Source organism: Corythoichthys intestinalis, chromosome 3 (assembly GCF_030265065.1).
Source record: "Corythoichthys intestinalis isolate RoL2023-P3 chromosome 3, ASM3026506v1, whole genome shotgun sequence".
Classification (NCBI taxonomy): Eukaryota; Metazoa; Chordata; class Actinopteri; order Syngnathiformes; family Syngnathidae; genus Corythoichthys; species Corythoichthys intestinalis.
The window spans coordinates 9,451,162-9,474,654 of record NC_080397.1 but is presented as its reverse complement, the minus strand read 5'-3'; the positions used below and the strand labels follow the sequence as shown (position 1 = coordinate 9,474,654).

Sequence of the window (23,493 nt, the reverse complement as noted above, 5' to 3'; positions counted from 1 at the left end):
ATTTGACCATAAGTTGAATGTTAAGTTCAAATAAATTAAAAAAATATATATATATGTATATATGTATATATATGTATATATATATATATATATAATATATATATATATATATATATGAGGAAAAGCGGCATGGAAAATGAATGAATGAATATATATATATATATATTCTAAATAATATTAAAAATAAAGCAGTCCTTAAGGGGAGCGTAAACCCACAGCCACAACTTTACATTATTATCATCAGAACAAAAATAATTGAATTATTTTCCACTTAAAAGCACGTGCGTATGACTTATATCAAGTTTACGTTATATACACACTCTTTCTCAACACAGACAGTTGCCAGAGAGAAAAAAAAATACGTTTTAGCACAGCTAGACGGACTAAACACGCTGGAGTTAACTCTTATAGCTGGTGGGAAACGTTCATGATAGTGTTTACTAACCTTTAATGTTGTATAAATGCGAACGTTTTACTTGTCGGTTGGCCCTCCTCCTCTAAGCCGCGGCCATCTGTAATTTTTCTGTAGCGGAAGTATTCCCATACCAGTGATTTTGTTTTCTTCGATGAGGGGGTTCAGGAGTTTCACCTCCTCCAGCCATTGTGTAGCACAGCTGACTCACTGACACTAAGCAACAACCAGTGGGGAAGAGTTGAGTATTGCAGCTGCAAGCGAGGGATTTCTCCATAAAAATTATTTCTACATAAAAAAATAGCTAATACCTTAGGGACAGTATGACAGAATTTTTTTGCGGTTTTAAAACAGTTTTCATACCACGGTATACCTTGAAACCGGTCATCGGCACATGCCTAGGTGACACTGACTGCACTTCAGGTGTTCATTCATGCTGCAGTAGTATGCAAGCACAGCATTGCAGGGAGACAACACACGACAGTTACACCCACCTTTGTCTCGTTAAAATAAATCCATGCTTTGGCAATCTGGTGTGCTTTTTGGCCTTTGTGCTGCTTTCCCCGCTTGCATTCCGAGTGTCTCAACTTTCCTCGCATACATATATATATATATATTTTTTTTTTTTTTTTAACTCTCCTTAAGCCGTCGACGGGGTGTTGTGCACGTCAACGCACCGTCCACTAGTCGGGAAGGCTCTGCCAAAAAGTAGTATGCCCGTCAATGGCGAGCCATACTGCTAGTTTTCTTATATTTCAAACTCCGTAAGAGCTTTTCAATCAATGACCAGTCATAACTTTATTTTGTATGATCTGCATCCCGCCCCCACTGCAGGGTCCCCTGAGGTGGGCCACCCACCATGTGAGAATGTCCTGTAGATGAGTGTGAGCATCACTCCCTGTTGAACTGTCATCTCATGTCATCCTAAGCGTGATCCGCCACTTATATTGCGTTCGTCTTCTCTCATTTTAATGGGTCTGCGACTCAAATGTAAGACTGGCATTATAATGGCACAGAGAGCGAGCGATTAAGACACCAGAAACGCTGCACGCGCAAATGTTGACTACCTGTTGCCACGGCAACGGGCTCGCATCCTACGGGCCTCAGGACTCTCGCTTGCTCTAAATAAAGCTTTTTGTTCTGGCTGATCACTGGATGAAATGATGAAAATTCTCCCCGCAGAAAGGACTCTTCAGAAATGTACTGCTAGTAGCAGTGTGTAAACAATAGCCGTGTGCACTTGATATTTAGCACACAACCTCCAAAACAGCAGGAACAGGATTATCAACACAATGAATGTGCCACATCATGCAATAACAGATATACCGTATTTAAAAAGCCCTTACTTGAATAATCCTTAGTAAATCTACAATGTGCTATAATACACAACCAAAAGCCAATAGTATATTTATATTATTCATGAATGCGTGAAACTGGATGAAGAGATTCATATTTTTGCAATAGTGTCTTTTTTTTTATTTATTTATTTTTTTTTGCCCAAGCATGGTTTACATGGTTGTGGTTCTCAAGAACTGATTTAAAAGCTTCACTTTAAATAGCTAAATCTGCACACAATATCATGCTTTTTTTTCTTTTAACCTACTGAATGGTCAAGGATAATTGGATGAGAATATCACAGTTTCCATAACTCTTAAGTTATCGTGTGGCCTGTGATTTTTGAAACACAAACACTGACTGCAATTTCAGTTATACCCACAAGCTGTGGTACAGGTGCATATGGTCATGAATGTTGACTTAACAAGGAAGGGCAGGCAATTTGGTATACAGCGGTACCTCGACATACGATCCTTTTAACATCCGACGTAAAATTTTACTCTCCATTTTTTCTTGACATATGACGACATGCTTGCAATACAATGATATATGAACGCGTCGGAAGTTCATTGTTTTCATGCAGATTTCTCATTCGGATTTTCTTGTTAGAGAAATCAACATGGGTCCCAAGAAGGTTAGTGCAGGTGGTGAAAAGGAAAAAAGTGACGCTTACCATTTAAATTAAGAAGGAAATGATAGAAAAATATGAGCGTAGTGTGAGTGAACTGGCTAGACAATGCGGCTCACAATGCCCCGCTCCCCTCTACCTACCTACCTACAGTACACATTCTCCTTCAGATCACCGATCGCCAATAAGTTAGGTGTTAATAAAAGCGCTTTTGTTATTTTTTCTTTTTTAATTGTTTTATGTGTCTTATTGAATGCATTTGTTAAATTAGACACAGCACGGCTCACCGTATGGATGCACCCGCCTTCTCCTCCCGCCTCTGTTCGCCAGTAAGTTAAGGTGACAACAAAAACGACTTTTAAAATTTCCAATTATTATTATTCCTATTTGTATTTATAATTCATTTTGCAATGTGTAATTGCTACTAGTAACTGTACCTGCAGTATTTATGAAGGATTTAGTGTTGGTTTTTGGGCTGTGAAATCATCGAATTACAATGTATTATGGGTAAATCCCGCTCAACATACGACCATTTCGACTTACAAACCAGGTCCTGGAACTAATTAAATAACGTATGTAGAGGTACCACTGTACTCAGATTTGATTGGTCAAAATAGTACCGGAGCTGGCATGGACATAGCTAGAAGTCATAAATAGAAAATGCAATTTCTGGAGAAATTGCAGCTAGGGTTTGGCAGGTAAATCTCTTGGGGTCACTTCCTGTCAGGGGTGGAATTTAGGGGGCTGCTGGGGGTGCGACTGCACCCGGGCCCGAGCCTCAAAGGGGCCTGGTTTGCGGGCGTGAAGTGAAAGTGGTTGGGCAAGGTGAGGGTTAAACAGAAGGCTTAGAGGATGCTAGGGAGGTGTAATAGAGCTTTAAGAGTTAAAATTTCTCTTTCAACCCCCTACCACTTAGCCGGTTGTCTGGAAGGGCCCACAAAAAAAAAAATCAACTTGCACCCCTTACTCACACACACCACACAATTGTCGTGAGGGGCCCGTAAATAATTGTCCACTCATACCTCCCATCACCACCTCTCGGACAAATCCCGTTTATGCTCATCGCACCAGAGCCACTGCTTCCTGTTGATATCAGCTCACTTACTGTTGATTTGGGGGTATTTCGAAGTCACTTCCTGTTGCTATTGGATCACTTGGGTTGGAAATCAATAAGAACGGAAGTTTTTGTGCTATTGAAATGAATGGCAAATAGGCCCAATGGAAATGAATTGGAAATGTTGGCCATTAGAAATGAATGGGTATGTTTTTGGCAAATTTTGGCCGAAACGTACATTTTTACCCAAAACTGTATATAGATTTTGTTACCCTAAGCATCCTGAATTTTGTGGTATAAATGACGTGATTTGGGCTAAAAAAAAAAAAATTGGACAAAAATTCTAGGTTTTAAAATTTTACTAAACTCCGTTTTTCGGCAAACGGTCATTTTGCATTAGAATTCTGGTCGTTTTGGTGTATGAACGGTGTCGGTGGCTCCAACGGTTTTGGCTGGGTGGCGCTCCGAGAGAAACGGCATTGATGGCAGCTTTACATGCAAAGATACTATCAACACTGCCAGCTTCTCCCAATTATAATGGATTGGACGTCTTGCGCCGTCAAAAGCAGCCAATGATTTAGATAAGTTTATTCATATATGATGTGAAATTATTAATTGGCAAGGCAAATTTATTTTTGTAGCACAATTCATCGCATACTATTTCAAAGTGCTTCACATCACATAAAAATAAAAATCACTTCAAATCATCAAGATGGTTAAAACAAAAACAATGTTGAATGGAAATGGAAATATAGGCCAAAAAATGGACTGAAAAGCAAAAGTCGTATAACTTGAAATTTGAAGTATAAGGGCGTTTATCAATGAGCTGTGGTAAACAGTAGTGTTTTTAGCCCTTAGTACTCATTTTCTCATGTGGGGTTTTAGCTGACAAAGTTTTGGAAAACCCCATTCTGTGACCTTAAAACATATTTTGGTTTTCCTGTGTGCCCTTTTTGGCCTTTGACTTTGTATGCTACACAGTTCCTCTGCAGTCCTGCGGGGGGAGCTTGCGTGTGCAGAAACAGACGACACCGGCAGGTGCTGCTTAGACGAGATACTCTATGCCGCTGACGGGGACTTCCATGTTTACTTGAAGTAGTTTTGGGCCATTTCACAGACAACATATTTAGCCCTTTTCCTCCCACTCGAGGATGCGAGTGTCTCATAGCGAGCAGCCAAGTCTATTAAACAAGCGTTCCTGTGAGCAATTTGCATGGCGTACAGCATCTGTGCGCTGGCCCGGGATGAGGGAGTTGAACTTGACATGTGCATAATGATTTAGCGTCTGCACTTGACATCTGATGAAGATGCAACCTGCTGTTCCAAATACATTTATTTCCACTTAAATTAATTCATTAGGTGTAGAAATTAATTTACAACATAGATGGAACAGACTTAGGCGAAGATTAGATTTGTTGTAGCGATGCCATAATGATCATTAGAGCGTGTTTAAAAAAAATTTCGACACAAGCTTGTGCAAATGACAGAATTTTGTGATATTAAAAACATTTTCCCTCATTTTTCACCTAAATATAAATTAACTAAATTTCGAAACAGAGCGAATATAGAGCATAGATAGATACTTGTCTAACCCTAATCCGCAAGGATCCACATTATAACATGGGATATCTGCATAGAAAGTAAGCTTGAGAACGATAAGCCGATATGACCCGATATCCGGTTTTACAGGTGAGGGATACAGATGTATCGATAGTAAAGTTACCATTCGACAGTAATTAGCCTTTAAATATTAAATGAACCGATAGTAGAGATAGAATTCGGCTATCGCGAGTACAAGAATCGGCTTCTAATGCCTAGTTCAATGCATTGCTTAATATGATAATAATTTACAGTAGCTTTTCCTTCACGAATTGTGCTTGTGTCATTCACCACACAGCGCACTTAGAACGAGACCGCACGCCTGATATAATATGGACAAGCACTACTCACAGTCGTGGTTGCCTCAACTTCCCATGCATTTCGGCAGAACCGCTACTCGTCGCCGTCATTACCCGATCGTCATTCGCGTGTCATAACAATGCGAGAGCTAACGAAACCACTGTAACGCACGCTCCGTAGCATTTTCTTCACAGCCCAAAACGAAACTAGTAGTGGCAACGAAGCAACATGCTAAAACAATGGACAGTGTGATCACCGATGCCAGCGACGTGCAGCGATTGATTTTTAACGCACCCAGGAAAACAAAAGTCGGACTTTGAAGTGATGAAGGCAGCCAGATCTGTTCGCATGGGACAGAGCTTGTGTGGAGCAGTATACAAAGATCGTGAGTTTTTAACCCTGAAAAATAACCCACTACAATGGTGGAAAGGGCGGCATATTTTTTCCACGTAACAGTCTACTTAAACATGAACATGTGGATTAGTTGATCTTCCTCAAGAAACATCTGCCCTACTAAAAACGAAAAGGACAGTGATGAGGACTAAAAAATGAGGAAGCACAGGCATAAGTGAATGACTTTGCTGTGTATTAGGTTAAAGCAATGACTACTGACCTGTCTAAAATGCCATGTTTTTATTCCCCCAATTATACCAGTCGTAAAGATTAATTTATTATTTATTTATGATAACACTAGCAGGTTTGATTCTTTTTTTTTTTTTTCTAGAGCTGCTGCATATAATTAATATTTTTTGTTTGTAAGATGTTTACGTCAAAAGTTTGCACTTAAATTACTTGCCTCTTCTTTTAAACACCAGGAAATACAGTCATTGAATTACTGCACTTTATTGTTGTCTTTCACTGGAGTTTTATTATCAATCCCATCTAACAAAATGACGGTCATATAGTAAGCCTTTTTTTTTTTTTCATAAAAAAATGAAACATAACATTGATATGACATTTTGTGGTTTAATTTTGCTATATTAGAAATGTGGTCTTTTTATATGTTTAAAATACTGTACAAACACACACAACAAATATTTACTATGGTATCGTTTTCACTCTATCGAACCGTATCGTTCTTACACTGTATCGTATCGAATCGCGCGGCCTTAAAAATGTATCGTTTTTTAATCGAATCGTAACCTGTGTATCTAGATACATATCGAATCGGCTTCATGCCAGAGATTCCCAACCCTAATAGAAAGATGTAACACCAAGATTTGGTTGTTAAAAAAATGCCCTCATATCAAGTTAACACCAACAACAAACAGAGCTGACCTCCTAATTCATATGCAGCTGCCCTGCCAACAGACACCTACGTAAACCAGTCGTTCTTAACTGGGGTTTGATCGAACCCTGGGGGTTTAGTGAGCAAGCCTCAGGGGTTTGGTGAAGGCTAAGAAACGCAATGCCCTATTTTGTACGCTGACTAAATCCAGGTAAAGTGGCATTTTAGACCAAGTTTGGAACGGGTTTGCCCTCAATTTACATGCTTTCTTCCATTTCTTTCAACTGCTAGCCCTCTATCTCATGGGAGGAGAAATCTGTTTGCCCGGTGGAAGGTTGACTCACACTCGGTATGAGGAAGTTTAACAGACCTACAGACAGCATGAACTGCGTAGATAACTAATTGAAAAAAACGTGTCATTTTACATCAGTAAAATAGTTTGTGATGCAAAGATGTGACAATAAAATGAGAATGTAGACATGAAAACAAAAGGAAAATTGTGAAATGAAATGAGTTTCATTTCATTTACCAACATGAAAGTCAACAGCAAATTGCAAAATGATTTGGAATAAATTAGAACTCTGGAAGAAATTTGAACAGGAATTCACTTAGATGGTAGCTTGCTAGGTTTTGAAATCGTTTAGAAAAGAAAAAAAAAAAAAAAAAGGCTTATGAACTTCCAAAGGGTTCGGTGAATGCACCTGTGAAACTTGCGGGATTCGGTACCTTTAGCAAGGTTAAGAACCACTAACCTAAACATTCACTCCAGCAGTCTAATTTCAAGCCTAAACGTTAACAAAACATGTTGCCAAAATAATATGTTTTGTTATCATTTTGAGGGCAGTGGGAAGATTACGCTAACGTAGTAGTGTTAACACAAAACTGAAATTGTTAGCCTTGCCAGAAAGACTGTTCTGCCTGAGGCCAGGTTTACATGACAACACTCTTGTGCAATACAAGTAGTCCCCGGTTTACGAACAAGTTCTGTTCCTACACTGGCGACGTTACCCGAATTTCCACGTAAGTCAGAATTAACCCTTTAATTACCTTTAAATACCCCCTAAATCTCAAAATAACTATCCAAAAACATGTACTGTACCTCTCATTAATAAAGTAAAAAATAAGATAGATAGATGGATATTACTTCCCTGCGGTAATATTGATCATACCATAGTTCTTCATACAACTGACATTTATGAATTTGTCACTGTCAAATTATGAACACACAGTTAGAAAATAAAATACAATAATGACAAAGCGTACAATAATGCTGTATAGAAGAAATCAGTAGACATATTTGCCCACAAAAACATACCTCAGTGGCTGTACAATAATACCGAGGGAAATAAGGTCAAAATCTTGGGCAATTCAACAAGAAAAACGGCAGCTAGTGGCACCGGTCCAGCGGTGAAAACGAACGCTGCTCAATAAGCTAGCTGGCTAATAGCAAGCTAACAGGGGGGGCGTCGCCGAACCAGCGGCGTTTAAAATTTTTCTCTGCCTGTTTGAAATGTTAGCTCGCGTTCCCCCCCCGCTTCCCAACGTGAAAGCAACGCTCGAAACTAACAGAAAGTAGGGCTGGCGTGACGTCAAACAAGTCTCTGTGCAACAAGGGAAAGCAGACCGCACATATAGTATAATGAAATACCAGATATGCAAAGCAATTAGAGATCAACCATTTAGATTTAATAAATAACAAAATAAAGGCAAATATTACAGTGAGGAGCAGAAGTACTTGCACCTCTTGTGATTTTGCAAGTTCACCCACTTAGAAAGATGATGTCTGAAATTTTAAATCAAAGACTCATTTCCACTCATAGAAACATAATCTTTAAAAAAATCCAGAAATCACATTGTATGATTTAATTAAAAAAAAAAAAAAAACTAATTCACTGGTGTTAATAAGTATCTGTACCTCTGAGAATCAGCAATAATTATGACACTGAGAGTTGAAAGTCTACCTTAAAAAAGTCCACCTTAACCCTTTGAGTAACCACCCACCCACCACCCGTTTGAGCTCAGTATTGTTACTTGTGCACACCACAGTCAGTCATAATCCAACTGCTACCATGGGCAAGACCAGAGAGCTTTCGAAAGACACCAGACAAAACAATTGTTGAGCTCCACAAAGCTGGAAAAGGTTATGGGACAATTGGAAAGCAGCTTGGTGAGAATAAATCAACAGTTGCAGCAATTGGTAGAAAACGGAAAAGGCTAAACATGACTGATAATCTACCTCGGACTGGGGCTCCATGTAAAAGCTCTCCTCGTGGGGCATCATTCAAGATGACAAAAATTGAGGGCTCAGCCTAGAACTACACGGCAGGAGCTGGTCAATGAACTGAAGAGAGCTGGATGCACAGCTTCAAAGGCTTTTGTCAGTAGAACACTACGGTGCAATGGTTTGAAGTCATGCATTGCTCAGAAGGTTCTCCTGTTGAAGCCAGTACATTTGAAGACCCGTCTGAAGTTTGCCAGGGACCATCTGGGACTATCATGGGAGAAGGTCATGTGGTCAGATGAGACCAAAGTAGAATTTTTTTAGTGCAAACTTTAATCGTCGTTTGTGGAGGAAAAAGAAGGATGAGTACAATCCCAAGAACACCATCCCCACTGTGAAGTATGGAGGTGGAAACCTCATGCTTTGGCCACCTACTGTTCAGATTCAGAATTTATTTGTCATTGTAAAGATAACAACAAAATTCAGATTTCAGAATTGTACTTCATGAAGTACAGAAGTCCGTTGTAACCCAAAACTCAACTTTTGCATTGTCAACTATTTATACGGTGATGACAGAGGAAGCGTTTTTAAGATTTCCACTCTGGTAGGCGTTTTCAGCCCTCCAAAATGCCGTCGCCATGTAAACGATAGGGTTCTCTGGGAGAAAAAAAAGTTTTTGCGTTGTCACTAGACATGCGGCTGTTACCGGTTTTAATGTATACCATGGTATGAAAACGTTAGTTTCAAAACCACAAAAATTTCCCGTCATACAGTACCTAGGGTCATTCCTAGGGTATTAGCTATTTTTTATGTCCCACAAATGAGATATGAGATATTTTAACACTTAAAACATATATCATCATAGATTTCTCTTTGAGTCTCCCCTCGTCCGCCATAGAGGCCAGGGCCCGGGTGCTATCACACCCCACCACCCACTTAAGTTCTGCCCCTGGGTCTGCTTTATCCAAGTGTTCTTCTAGTTTAACTTGGGTTTGAATGTTTAGTTCAGAACTTAGTAACAGTTAATTTGTTAAAAAAAAAAAAAAAAAAAAAAAAACATCAATCACAAATAGTTTTTTTTTTTTTTATCTGTAATTGATTTAGCTTACACTTATGATTGGAAATGATTTTGAAATGATTTATCTTGATCTAATATTTATATAGAGTCATCACAAAAAACTGGCATTCAAACGGGTGTGTGGACTTTTTGTCATCTTTATAATGAGAGGACTAATTAGGCCACTAAATAAGTGAATACCGTTAATAGAACTTCGTATTATTTTTGTTTTGTAGTTAGCGGCCTACTTTGTTTCTTCACGATGCTCTTCGCCTCCTTTTTCAGTTATCTTAATGTGAATGATTGTTTTTGTAATTGCCCTGGAGGTCAGACACATTGCTCACACGTTCTCGAATTGTTATTGAACTCAATTTGACCTTTGTGTGCTTTTGCAATTTCTTTCAAATACTTGACTGTGTAAACACTGCTTGCCTTTTTTTTTGGCTTTCGTCGTCGTATTCTGACTAACGTGTTTCCTCTAATAGGGAAGTAAACTGAGGAATGGAACGTTGCAGGGGACGACCGTTACTGGTAAGTCTTTTGTGATTATTTCCTACGTCGTCTATTGACTAGATTTGTGGTGACAATCACGCAGTTTGAGATTATACTTGCATCATTGCTATAATCACATTTATCACTGTGTGTGTGACTGCATTCATCAGCCTCACTCTGCTAATTCCTTTTGTGTTTTTTTTTCCTCCCTCCACCACAGACTATTTGGCTCCAAGTCCGCCACCAGCTTCTGGTTTCCACCGCTACCAGTTCCTGTTGTATGACCAGCCACCCATTGAGGCTGAGTTGATCACCGAGCAGAAGAAGTCGAGGCGAGGTAATGACTCTCAAAGGTCACTATTGCGTTGACCCTTGAAGCCTCATATATCTTATGAGGCTTAATCAACACAGCTGCCAACACGTTGTTGAATCAGCAATACACGCAGAAAAGCTTAAAGCATAACGTTTTTATACTGGTAATACAAGTGGTCAGGGGCAGAGATCTGTTTTCGACGTTGTGGGGGGCAAAGCAAACAGTCAAATTTTAGAGAATAATGTGGGGTAGTGATAAGTAATGAGTTATACAGCAACTTTTACTGCAATTTGTCACTTTAATCTTTAAACGGGGATACCAGTATCTTTCTTAGCACTAGCTGAGTCCAGATTTAGAATCAAATTATTGAAATCCAATGGAAATGTAAACATGCAAAAAACTAACACTATCACACCCCCTCCCAAAAAATCTGTCTGTTCATACATTTCTCATAATCAGATAACCCCTCTTTTCTCAATGAGTGGTATCATATTGGCGGGTATCCATGGGGTCTTAAAAAGTCTACAAAAAAATAATAATAATAACAATAATAAAGTCTTAAATCCAACAATTTGAATTTAAGGCCATAAAATGCCTAAATTTCTCCTAAATTCTCATTAAAGGTCTTAAATTCCATTTGAAATGGTCCCAAAAATGTATTGACATTTCTTTTATTTAGAACATGCATGAATTTCAGTGTCACTTTTAAATGTTTTGATTTTCTGGACGCTATAACATAACTACAAAGCAGAACTACAGTGGTATGAAAAAGTATCTGAACCTTTTCGAATTTCTCACATGTCTGCATAAAATCACCATCAAATGTGATCTGATCTTTGTGAAATTCACACTGATGAAAAAAAGTCTGCTTTAACTAAAATACCCCAAACATTTATAGGATTTCATATTTTAATGAGGATAGCATGCAAACAATGACAGAAGGGGGGAAAATGAGTAAGTGAACTCTCTGCCTGAGGAGACTTAAAGAGCAATTGAAACCAATTTTGATAAACAATTCAAGTCAGGTGTTTGCCCTATCACTAATGAGTGGTTTAAAGCTGCCCTGACCACTATACAACACACACCTGGTAAGAAATGTCTTTATGAGAAGCATTGTCTGATGTGTATCATGGCTCGGTCAAAAGATCTGTCTGAAGGATCGTTAATTTATATAAAGCTGGGAAAGGATACACAACAATCTCTAAAAGTCTGGATGTTCATCAATCGACAGTCAGAGAAGTTGTCTAAAAATGGAGAGAGTTTGGCACTGTTGCTTCTCTCCCAAGGAGTGGCCGTCCACCACAATGACACGAAGAGTTCAGTGCAGAATCAGGCATGAAAATCTCTCACCTTTCGGCGAAATTCGCCGTTTTGAAGTAAAAAAGGGCGACCTACGTGAATTGCGTAGATCCGAGGAGAAATTCTTTTTGGGAGGAGGGGGGGGGGGGGGGTCGGGAGGTTTTATTAAATTATTATTATTATTATCATCATGTGATTAACTTAGTACGTAAACTGATCGGTTCTTTAAAAAAGTGACACGGACAGTCAGCAAATCCTTCTAGATGCTTCGCTGACGAGAACCAATCATCGGCCCAAGCTGCGGGCCATTATTCCAAACGGGCGCACTCCTTACGTGAAACAAGGAGTGCTCGGCGAGCCTTTGGTTGCATTGCAAAGCTGCGAAAACAAAAAAGCAGGCCTTATCCACACCAGGGCAGACCAGAGCGCAGCATACACACTTGCCTGTATTTGCCAGCAGATTGAATTTGGTGAGTAATGGTTTCAATCGTTTTCGCATTTTGCGATATAAAAAAGTTAATGCCATTCGTTGCAGCTTGCGTTGAACACTCCCAGAGCTAGCCAAATCCAAAAATAGCTCCCGTTAAATTGGCGTCAAGCTTGTGTATTTAACGGTAATATAAACGAAGAAACACACTGTTGAGTCAAATTAAGCGGCATGCTCTCGGATTGAGGGGTCGCCTCGCATCGCATCGCTCCCGTCGTCCGCCTTAGACGCGTTATTTTCGGCTGGGACTTGAGCTGACGGCCGGTGTCGGCACAACACCGACCCGACGAGTGGTGGGAATGACTCTTGCTTCTTAAAGCTTTTCAGAAATACAGGGATCCCTCGTTTTTCGCGGTTAATGGGGACCAGAACCCGCCGCAATAAGTGAAAACCGCGAAGTAGCGCCCCCCCATCCCCCCCCATTTTTTTGGTGTGTGTTCAATGTATTTATTCAGATTTTACATTGGAAAAAAGATACATATATATAAGACATGTTTATTCACTTTTTTCACCAAAGTATCATTTATAAATGGTTTTCAAGCACTTCAAAATGTAAGAATTATGATAAGTTTTAAACATGTTACTGCCCCACCGAATTATTTTCAAACAAGAATAAAGTAGTAAGAAAATGCTTGGCTTTATTAAATGCTTCATACTGAGTCTACTCAAACCCTCTCAGGCTTTGTTAAACGGTGATTGACACATGTGCAAAGTTTTTCTTTTTATATATATTTTTTGTTTGAAGCAACTTATTTGATTGAATAATAAAAACACAAATGTCCTGGCCAAAATGTGGCCCAAACGCAAAACAACATTACTTCAATGGAAAAATTTGTTTCAATCAAGAAAAATAGTTTTCAAATGCTTTTTTTGTCTCAAATTTATTTTGCAATCAAAAACATTTTTTTTTATTGAAGTGACTTTTGGGATTAAAAGTATAACTGTATTTTGATTGAAGCAACTTTGTTTTTGATAGAAGTAACTTTGTTTTTTGATTGAATAATAAAAACACAAATCTACCTCCATCGTTATTGAGAGAGAAAGAAATTAAGAAAGCTTTAAAACTAAAAGCCACCGGGGGAGTCTTTTTTTTTTTTTTTTTTTTTTTAATATTTATATTTCATTACATAGACATGCCTCGGAGGGAAAGGAGATTGAGGGATAAAAAAAGGAGTTGGATGAGGCTGCTAAAGGCAGCGGATACCTCATCAGCTGGGTGAATAGCAGACCTGGTAAGAACAGGTTTGCAAGGATAGTCGGGTATTAAATACAATTATAAACACATTACAATGTTATTTTTCTATAAGATTTTATGTCATTGCTTTATTAATCATTAGGTGCTAGAGTTGTTAAGTATGGATAATAATGAAATAATAGTTTTGAGAAAACTGTGCTGTTGGTGGCTCAGTGACCATCTGATGTGGTTTGTTCTCAGATGAACAAGTTGAGGAAGGAAGTTTTGATGCAGAGGTTGAAGGAAGAAAAGAGCTAGACTGACTGAGTCACAGCCAGAAAGTGTGGATGACAGTTTTGATTTCTATTCACTGTTGCCCCCTCCCAATTAAAGTATGTCACAGTCGCAGCCAATTATCTAAAGCTGGTTAAAATTGAAGTTATGTTGTTTTAAGGTGTATTAAATACTTGTTCATGTGCCCCTTTTGATCTACGAGCACCCGCCCCTCCACCGGTCTCTGCACGGCCCTGCTGAAACACAGTGTGGGTCGACAGAGCTCAATATTTTGTTGGGGTGTACAGTGTACTGGAACATATTTCCTCCACACCCTTCTCACCTTTTTAACCCCTGACCCATTTTCATGCCTGAGAATACTCAGAGAGGTAAAAAATAAACCTAGAGTGTCTGCTAAAGACTTACAGGAATCACTGTCACAGTCCAATTTCTCTGTGCATGCATCAACAATATGTAAAACTATGGCCAAGAATAGTGTTCATGGGATGTTTCTACGGAGGACGCCACTGCTGTCTAAAAGAATATTGTTGCTTGTTTAATGTTCGCAAAAACACATTTGGACTCTCCACAGAAGTTTTGGCAAAATATTTTGTGGACTGACGAAACCAAAGTTGAATTGTTTGGGAGTAACACGCAATGTCGTGTGGAGGAAAAATGGAACAGCTCACTAACATCAACACCTCAGCATCATGATGCGGGGCTGTTTATCTGCCTCAGGGCCTGGACAATTTGCAATCATTAATGGAAGAATGATTTCAAAAGTTTATCAGGATGTTTTGCAGGAAAACCTGAGGCCGTCTGTCAGACAATTGAAGCTGAAAAGAGGATGGATGCTGCAACAAGACTGATCCAAAACACAGAAGTAAATCAACTTCAGAATGGTTTCAGAAGAACAAAATACACGTTCTGGAGTGGCCAAGTCAAAGTCCAGACTTATACCACATTGAGATGTTGTGGCATGATCTAAAGACATGCCAGACATACCAGGAATCTGACTGAACTACAGCAGTTTTGTAGAGAAGAATGGGCCAAGTTTAGTCCTGATCGATGTGCCAAACTGAGCTGCAGCTACAAGGAAGCGTCTGGTTAAAGTTATTGCTGCCAAAGGGGGGACCACAAAATATTAAATGTGATGGTTCACTTATTTTTCCCCCGACAACCTATAAGTGTTTGGGTAGTTTTAGTTAAAGCTGATGCTGTTTTTTCACCTGTGTGATTTTGACCAAGATCAGATCATATTTGGTGATTTTATGGAGAAATGTGAGAAATTCCAAAAGGTTCAGATACTTTTTCATACCACTGCACCTTTGCTGTCTGGTCAGAATTTATCGAACACAAGCAAGTTTGCTGTGCGTGAGCTGTTGCTTGTTGACAGTTGATTTTGCATCATCATAGCGGAGAAAACATAACCGATTTACAGTAGTTTACCTACATGGGTAAGAACAAATTAGTGTTTTGTGACTTGAGAATGTACAGTTCAGTGCATTGTTGAAGCCGATGGAGGGAAGCTCATTTGAAGTCGTTTGCACTTTGTGCGTGAAAATTTTGAAACTTGGAACATTGGGTATCAATGCATTGGAATCCCATTGCAAATGTGAAGCACAAGGCGGTCATAAAATGTCAGCAGTAAACGCTGTTTGTGGTCACATGTTGGTTCACAAAATAGAAAGTGCTATTGCTTTTTCTTAGATTAAGCATTTTGTATCACAGTGTGAACAGCTGGGTATAAATTCATGTACTTTGCAAGTAATTCCAGGCCTCCAATTTTCCTTCAAATCTTTTGTACGTTTTTTTTTTTTTTTTTTGCTTGTAACGATGTAAAATAGGCCTTAAAATGTATTCATTATGGTCTTTAAAATGTCTTTAAAAGTCTTAAATTTTGCTTGTAGACCCCTGCAGAGACCTTTATTATGATATTCTTTCTCGCTCTGTCTGAACCTCTCTTGCAGTGTTATGATAATAAAAAATTATACTTAGTTCATTATATTATGTTAATACTCACCATACCTGTATACATGTTGTTGTTTATCATCTAGCGGTACAAAGAATGGTATTAGGTGGAAGATGTCAATAATTGATATATAAATGATATACAGGTATATATGTACAGTATATTTTACTGTATATACTGTATAACGTATATACTATCGGAAGAAAAAAGTAGCCAGCATGTCAAAGTGTTCTTTAAGAGCGTCGCCTCCTGGCTGCCGTAGAAGCCAAAATCCTGGCTGAGCACGGCGCTCTGATTAATGGTAGAGGCTGTGGGTGGGTGGTAGACATGGATCTGCCCATTACCACACTGCAACATTGCAAATGGCTTCAATTACTGTGGAGTGTGCTGAGCTGGCAGTGTGGGCTTGAGAAGGCAAGATGAGCAACACCACGGCAGCAGCACTGTCATCCACTCATTCACGCTGTGTGATCATCAGGTTCACATTTTTTTTAATCAAAGAATTGGGATTATTGTCTTTTTTTAACCTTCACTTTTCCCTCAGCATTACAACTCTTTGCAAATCTGGTAGTACGACATATTGATCGCTTGCCAAGTGGCGAACAAGCATCACGAGGGCAACCATGCCCAACGGCCGCCCCTCCTGGCACGGGGGATCCCCTATGATCTCTTCCTGGTGCCCGCAGCAAAGAGCGCATTCCCCCCTGCAGTGCCTTGTAAGACAAGCCAACTGTCTGTGTCAGGTCACTAACCCGCATTCATAACGTGAACGCAGGAGACAGGGCAGACTCTCACCCTTTCCTCACATCGGCGCCCCCTTATATTACTAAAGACGTCCCCCCAGATGAAAAGAAAAAAGGACAACAAATTTGCAATCAAATTGAGTCAATGACTGCACTGCTGGAAGTGGAAAATGATCATTAGGAGTCTCCCACCCACGACTAAATGCTCTCCCTTTGTAAATCACATCAATTAATGTCACGGGCCTGACAAATACTCTCTGTGTCACGGCACATGGGAGGGAGGACAGACGCTAATAAGTGAACATACTTAACGGAGGAGGTGGGGAGACATGGGATTCCCTCTCATATGTGTCTGAAGGGATAACCTTGTCAAAGCCAAGTGGAGCCCAGTCCAATTGTAGCAGGTGCACCACTCAATCCAGACCAAAACAAATAAAAATCTTCCTGTAAATAAGAAAGGGTGCTCATATGCAACTATGCGGATTAATAAGATGGTATTCAAAGACAAAATAGTCCATTTCATTTAAGATATTTTTTGAGGTATTTTGTAGCGGGAATGCTTTGCAAAGCATTAGTTGATTTATTTTATGAGAGTTTTCCATTTATGACTTTTTAACTGATAATTGATATCCCGATATTGTCCTACTCCAATAATCCGATCCCAAACCGATACCCTTATATGCGGTCGTTGACTTAACATATTTGTTATATTTCACTCATTTATTGTTATTTAAGTTTTGCACCAAGAAAACAAATTTATGTTCACATAACAAATCCGAAGCATCTTAGTTTAGAGCAGTACTTGTCATATAGTTGGGTGAGCCCCCCCCCCCAAGGGGGCGCAGAGCGATGCTGGGGGTGGCGGATGTGACCTCGGGGAACATACTTTTTTGCCGTACTAGAATAAAGTGTAATTGCACTAGGGCTGCAGCTATCGATTATTTTAGTAGTCGATTTACTGATGAACTAGTTAGTTCAAATAATCGAGTAATCGGATAAGAAACATAAAAAAATAGCTGAGCTGAGCCTCGGACGGTATTAAAAAAATAATAAACAAATGAGCATCTAAGCACAATAAAAAAAACAATTGGCTAACTTACATAGCAAAAGTCCGCTAGCTTAAATGCTATAAAATGCAAACATATTTTTTTTAACAATGCTCTTAACAAATGGCTCAAACACATATTCCCTCAAAAACTGCCAAATATACCCATAAACTAAATTATGAATGCATTAAAAAACATTAGCTCAAACAAAAACTTGGCTTATGTTGGTCTATACAGGGAGCAGCAGAATTCAGCCATGTGAAATGTTATGTCATATTCACTGTCGCCAGTAGAGGGCAGTGTATCCACCCAAAACAATAAAACTAAATGCAAACACTTTCAAACAAACCATTACAATACTTTAATTCAACGAATACTCGAAGCAGCAAAATTTAATGATTTTTTTTTTCCTAATCGAATTACTCGAGGTTAACCGATTAATCGTTGTTGCACTAATTTGCACATCCACTCAGTGAGTGGCATTGGCGCTTTCATTTTTAGAGCGCACAGCATTTTTAACCAAACAAGAGCGCACAGCAAAGAGCACTGGAGATATGAAAAGCTAAGACGATGAAATATGACGAGGCATATATAGCGTTTAGCTTTTAATACAGTTGGAGACAGTAGGAAAGACCAGTCTGTTTACTGTGTCTAAAAATGTTTGCAGCTGACAGCGGGAAGCCAAATAAATTAAAACATCACCTAAAGACATTAGACCACAATCACATTAATAAGCCGCTTGATTGTTTTGTTTTTTTTTTAAGCGAAAACGTGCTGAATATCGCCAACAATCGTCCCGCTTTGTCAGTGTTACATCAGTAAACCAGCGAGCACTCTTATCATATAAGGTGTGATACCAAGTTACTCAGTGCAAAATAACCCCACACCATAGTAGAGGAACTGAGACTGCCTGCAGCAAAAATCAAAACTGTCCCTCTGTCCACACTGTCGTTTTTGTTGTATTCATTTTTGTTTTTTCAGTCAAATTGTTTCGCACATTCTCCTCATGAGTTGAGGCCAAATTATACCGGACGCGTTTGCAGTACGGATCCGCCAAGCTCTGAGTTAACAGCATGCTCCGCAGTACGTCAAAAATCGAACAAAACATAACGGCTGCGCACAACTGCGGTCTGGCAGCTCTGTCCCATCGTGAGCTCTCGCGTGATTGCGTGCGATAATGTGGAATTTAAAACGACAAACACACAGAGTCTGTACTCAGCAGAGAAGCAGAGAGAGAGGTGGACTTGATTTGACAGAACATTTTTTTCCAGAATTTTTTGGGGGCTTTTACTAGGGGTTTTTGACACCCCGACCACGCCAACCCATTCTCTACTATGTAATTAATGTTTTAAATGCATAAAAACTCACCGTCCATGATCATAGCTTCTGCTATGGCGTTTCATGCAGCTATCTTTTTAATGTTGTCCTTATAAAAAGGATCTGCTGCATCATGAGTCATTTTGTTACTTTCCACCTCTATGATGACGCGTTATTCGTGCATGTTCGTCGGTGTTTTACCCGTGAATAAGCACCTTGGCTGTTGACTCCAGGCCTGGCTCCGCCCATTTTGACGGATGCGTCTCCGGCAAAAATAGAAAATAGCCCAAACCATCCGGCGGGCTCCGGCATGTCGGAGATTGTCCGCAGTCAACCCGTAACACTGGCGCGACCGGTGTAATTTAAACAATAGGATAGAATGGAAACTGATTGGCACCGGCGCTATATCTTGATAGATCCGGACCGGAAACACGTCCGGTATAATTTGGCCTTTAATGTTGCTAATCGTAAATGGTAAATCAATTTGAATTTATTATTATTTATTGATTTTTTTTTTTATTTGATTTTTCAGTATCAAATGGTCAAAAGAAAAACCCTTGTGTGTATTTTTACAGTTTGGATGTGTTTTTTTTTTTTTTTTATTCAGGCAAATTAATGCGCTTTAAGTCATTTCTGTTACAAACATTATTGTTAAAGTTTATTGTAAGATGATCTGTATGACTTTTTTTCTTTAATATTAAAAAGGACACAATATGTAGAGTTGTACTTATAATAGTTTTATTGACAAATGATAATATTGACAGTGGCGGCAGAGTTGGGCGCGAAATGTTTACGTCTTCCTGGGGGGGCGGGGCGTAACAGAAAATAATTTAAGTTGGATTTTCCTGTCATATTTCCAAGTTTTGAAAAATGCTTGAATTTTTTTGAAAATGCTTGATGCTAGCTGAGCACCCAGTTTAAAAATATAAATAACTAAATGGAGGAAAATAAAATAAATTTGCTTCATTGCTGCTACACGCTCAGTCTGAAGTTGCTTTCCCTTGATGTCCCGTGTCACATCATCGCTCCAAAGTGTACAGTGAATTTGCATTTTTGTGCTTGAGTAGTTTATTAAAGCATACAGTATACAAATAAGGCAGTATTTAAATGCATACATGTGCATTTAACGTGGTTAGTATAATTTTTTTATCGCACGACTGGTTCCTCTTTTTGTCACTTTTTTTTTCGCGACCTCCACTAGTTTCAGTTTCAGCCCCAGTGGCAAGACCGCTGGAATTGGCTTGGCTACGATGAGACAAGAAACGAGGTTTACTGTGAGGTGTACGGATCAATGCCCACATATGTAGACAAGTAAGTTAGAGAAAATATGAAACCTACGGCATGAACACGTGACAATTCATCCGCTTGACTACGGGGGAAACGACATCGTCATAACGATGATCAAGCTTGAAAATTGTTAGCAGTAGGGTTGCAACGGTTCAGTTAGCCCACGGTTCGGTTTGAACCTCGGTTTTGGGATCAGTGTTTTGGTTCGGTTTCGGTTTGCTTATACCATTTTTTTTTTTTTTTTTTTTTTTTTTTTTTTTTAACTGCCTTTATTTTGCTTTTAAGAAAATGATATAAACACTTAAAATGTAAAAATGTTCGACTGTTAAAATGCCTCTTAGCTAGTTTAGTGACTGACTACTGAAATACACACACAGTAGTAAAAAAGTTACTTGGCAAAGTAGCTGGTGTTACCGTTCATGTTTTTTTTCTTTTTTTTTTTTCATAAAAAGAAAAAACAAAAAAAAACATAGTAACTTTTGCTATGTTTGGAGGTCATTTAATGTTCTGAATCAACCGTTAAAGTTGATAAAATTGCTCCTGTTCTTGCATTAGTTCCCATCTGTCTACTTTTGACATGTGAAAATTTAAAAACTGTTTCATCATTTAATAATACTCAAGTCAAGATTTTGCCGATTTAGGAGTATTTTAGATAAAAAGTTACTTGGGTTCACTAGGAAGGTTCAATACAACAGGGCCTTTCTGAGAAGTTTACTGCTCTGAAATGGTGGCTGTTTACTAATGCTACCGAGTCTGTCATTTCGCATGTAGTTCTATATGCATGAGATTTGTAGGCTGCCGGCTACAGTCAGGAAATATTGGAGCCACCTAGCCTAGCATCGCGTTTGCTACAGCGTCACAACAAACACTTCCCTGTCCGTGCCTCTGACATTTCTCCCGTCATTCAACCAACGTATTAACGAACGGAGGAAAAAAAACGTAATGCACGAAAAACGTACAGAATTTGAACGTAACGTACGACGTACACATTTAAAAATCAGTGCTCACTTGTACAAATTACACCGAGACCGTACAACTTGACAGGTATGAATTCTAGTGGACCGTCACAGTTAGGTAGCACTCTGTAGCACGGGAGGTCCAACTATCAGTGGTCACAGCGAAACTACGTGCTTTAGCGAAGTCATCTTCGATGGCTTTGCGTGCCATTTCATAAATGTCGGGGAATACGTTGTTGGAGAAATATGTCCGCGAGGGAACAATGTAGAGCTGAAACGAATACTCGAGCAACTCGAGTAACTCGAGTTTAAAAACTGATCCGAGTAATTTTATTCACCTCGAGTAATCGTTTATTTTGACAGCTCTAAGCATCACGTTTCGCTCGGACTACTTTTAATGCGGGACAACACGCCGACGTCACGTGCGTAGAGGAAGAAGCAATAAAAAAATATAAAAAACATTTCCGCAGCCGACAGCCGCTCCAAACTACGCCGACGTTGCTAAAAACTAGCCCGCGTGATGTTAAGTTGGTAGCAGGTAGCATCTGAGGAGTCTCATAGAGATCACATGTATGTTGAACTAGATGCAATATGATAGACTCGGCCGCGTCTGGGCAGCGGTAATAAACAGCGGCCATCTTAGAGCAGTGGAGCGCTAAGCGCTAATAAGGAGCGCTAAGCGCTAAAAAATAAGATTAACGTGACTGTCTGAGTCACTAGCTCACGCAACGTTAGCCCTGCGGAGGGCTAGGTTTCTATTAATTATGACCACTTTCGATGCGTGGCTAACGTGTCTTACATACAGGCTTTAACATAACATAGCTTTGTGGAGTGATAAGGGTGTAAAATAAAAACTCAATAATGCTAACTATCAATTTTAGCTTAGTAGTCATTGCTGGATAAAACACCAAGTAGCACTGGTCCCTAATGTGCTCCAATACAGCCTGTATCATACATTTATCTTGAACACTGCAAAAACACAAAATCCTATCAGGACTTACAGTTTAGACTAACTTAAAACTTAACTAGAACTTAAAAATGGCTTGACACAAATAGAAATTCAATTGAAACACGTGGGAAAAAATCCTAACTTTTAAGTGATGTGTGTTATCAAGCGTAATGGCATTTTTAAGTATAAATATATATATATATATTTTTTTTTTTAATAAGATCTAAAGGTTTTTTGAGTGAAAGCAGTGAATTTGTCTTTTTTTTTTATTCTAGTTACATCTGAGATGCAATTGTTGGCTGTTTTCAACAATATACATCGAAAATAAAGACATTGATTGACTGAAAATGGTTCAAGATTAGATGAAATGTCTTGTTTTCTCATGTATATTTATAATTGCTCTTCACCTAAAAATATATTTGTTTTATCCGATTACTCGATTAATTGATAGAATTTTCAGTCGATTACTCGATTACTAAAATATTCGATAGCTGCAGCCCTAGAACAATGTAACGCGGGTCAAGCGTTGCAAATAAATTAACGAAGCCCGCCGTGTGTTTTCACTGGTGTCATCTCCGGGGTTGTCCTGCTCTGAGAAAGTGATGTCTGTGGGTGATGCCGGCTGAGGTGCCGGAGTCATGTGTTGCCATTAGCATAGGGAACAAGCGCTGAGCAATGCTTGCAAATTGTTTTTTTTTTTCCCAATATTTTCTCTCCCTCCTATTTTCTCTCCCACCGCATTGTAGTCCACGGGGAAACTGAAATGTTGCCACACCGCAGATTTGAAAGAAGCCAGTGCTTCCTCAAAATTCGGTCTCTCCACTCCTCCGCTCGCCATAGCTTTTTGTTTTCTTTCTTGTTTCACTTTCACTTCGGTCGTAAGCGAGAGAGGGCGTTACTCAGCTTCTATTACACAGGTGCTTGACAGCGATCGGACATTTACTTGCGGCGGGGTGGGAATGTCTCCACAGCTGTGCTTCACGTCGCACACAGAGCTCGACCAATTCATTCCATGAGCGTTCGGAATAAATTAATTGCAAAACCGAAAACCGAGGTTCATAACGGCATATTGAACCGTACAGGGCGAACCATACGGTTCGGCTTTGAACCGCAAACCGTTGCACTCCTAGTTAGCAGTAATTGCTTTAGGCTAGGTTCATAATGCAGGTGTTCATGCACAATTTTTTGCGTGCCCGGTCAGACTTGCTTTGTCCATTGAGCCCATTCAAGTATTACGCATGCGCACTAATTCGCAGTCCGACATGCGCTGAGCAAACTGACGCACATGAGCAGAGGCATCAAAACAAATAACTTCACATCCTGGCTGTATGTCATTCCACAATCATCATAT

General features: G+C 39.3%; 1 protein-coding gene across 2 annotated transcripts in view; it reads left to right on the top strand.

Annotated features, from left to right (window-relative positions):
* Nucleotides 1-23,493, top strand: part of LOC130912986 (phosphatidylethanolamine-binding protein 4) — a 161,591-nt gene that overhangs the window by 113,361 nt on the left and 24,737 nt on the right. For both annotated transcript variants that reach the window (XM_057831203.1, XM_057831205.1), the window contains exons 5-6: nt 10,320-10,365; nt 10,547-10,663. In XM_057831203.1, coding sequence (XP_057687186.1) covers nt 10,320-10,365; nt 10,547-10,663 — 163 coding nt within the window. The remainder of the gene's footprint in view (nt 1-10,319; nt 10,366-10,546; nt 10,664-23,493) is intronic.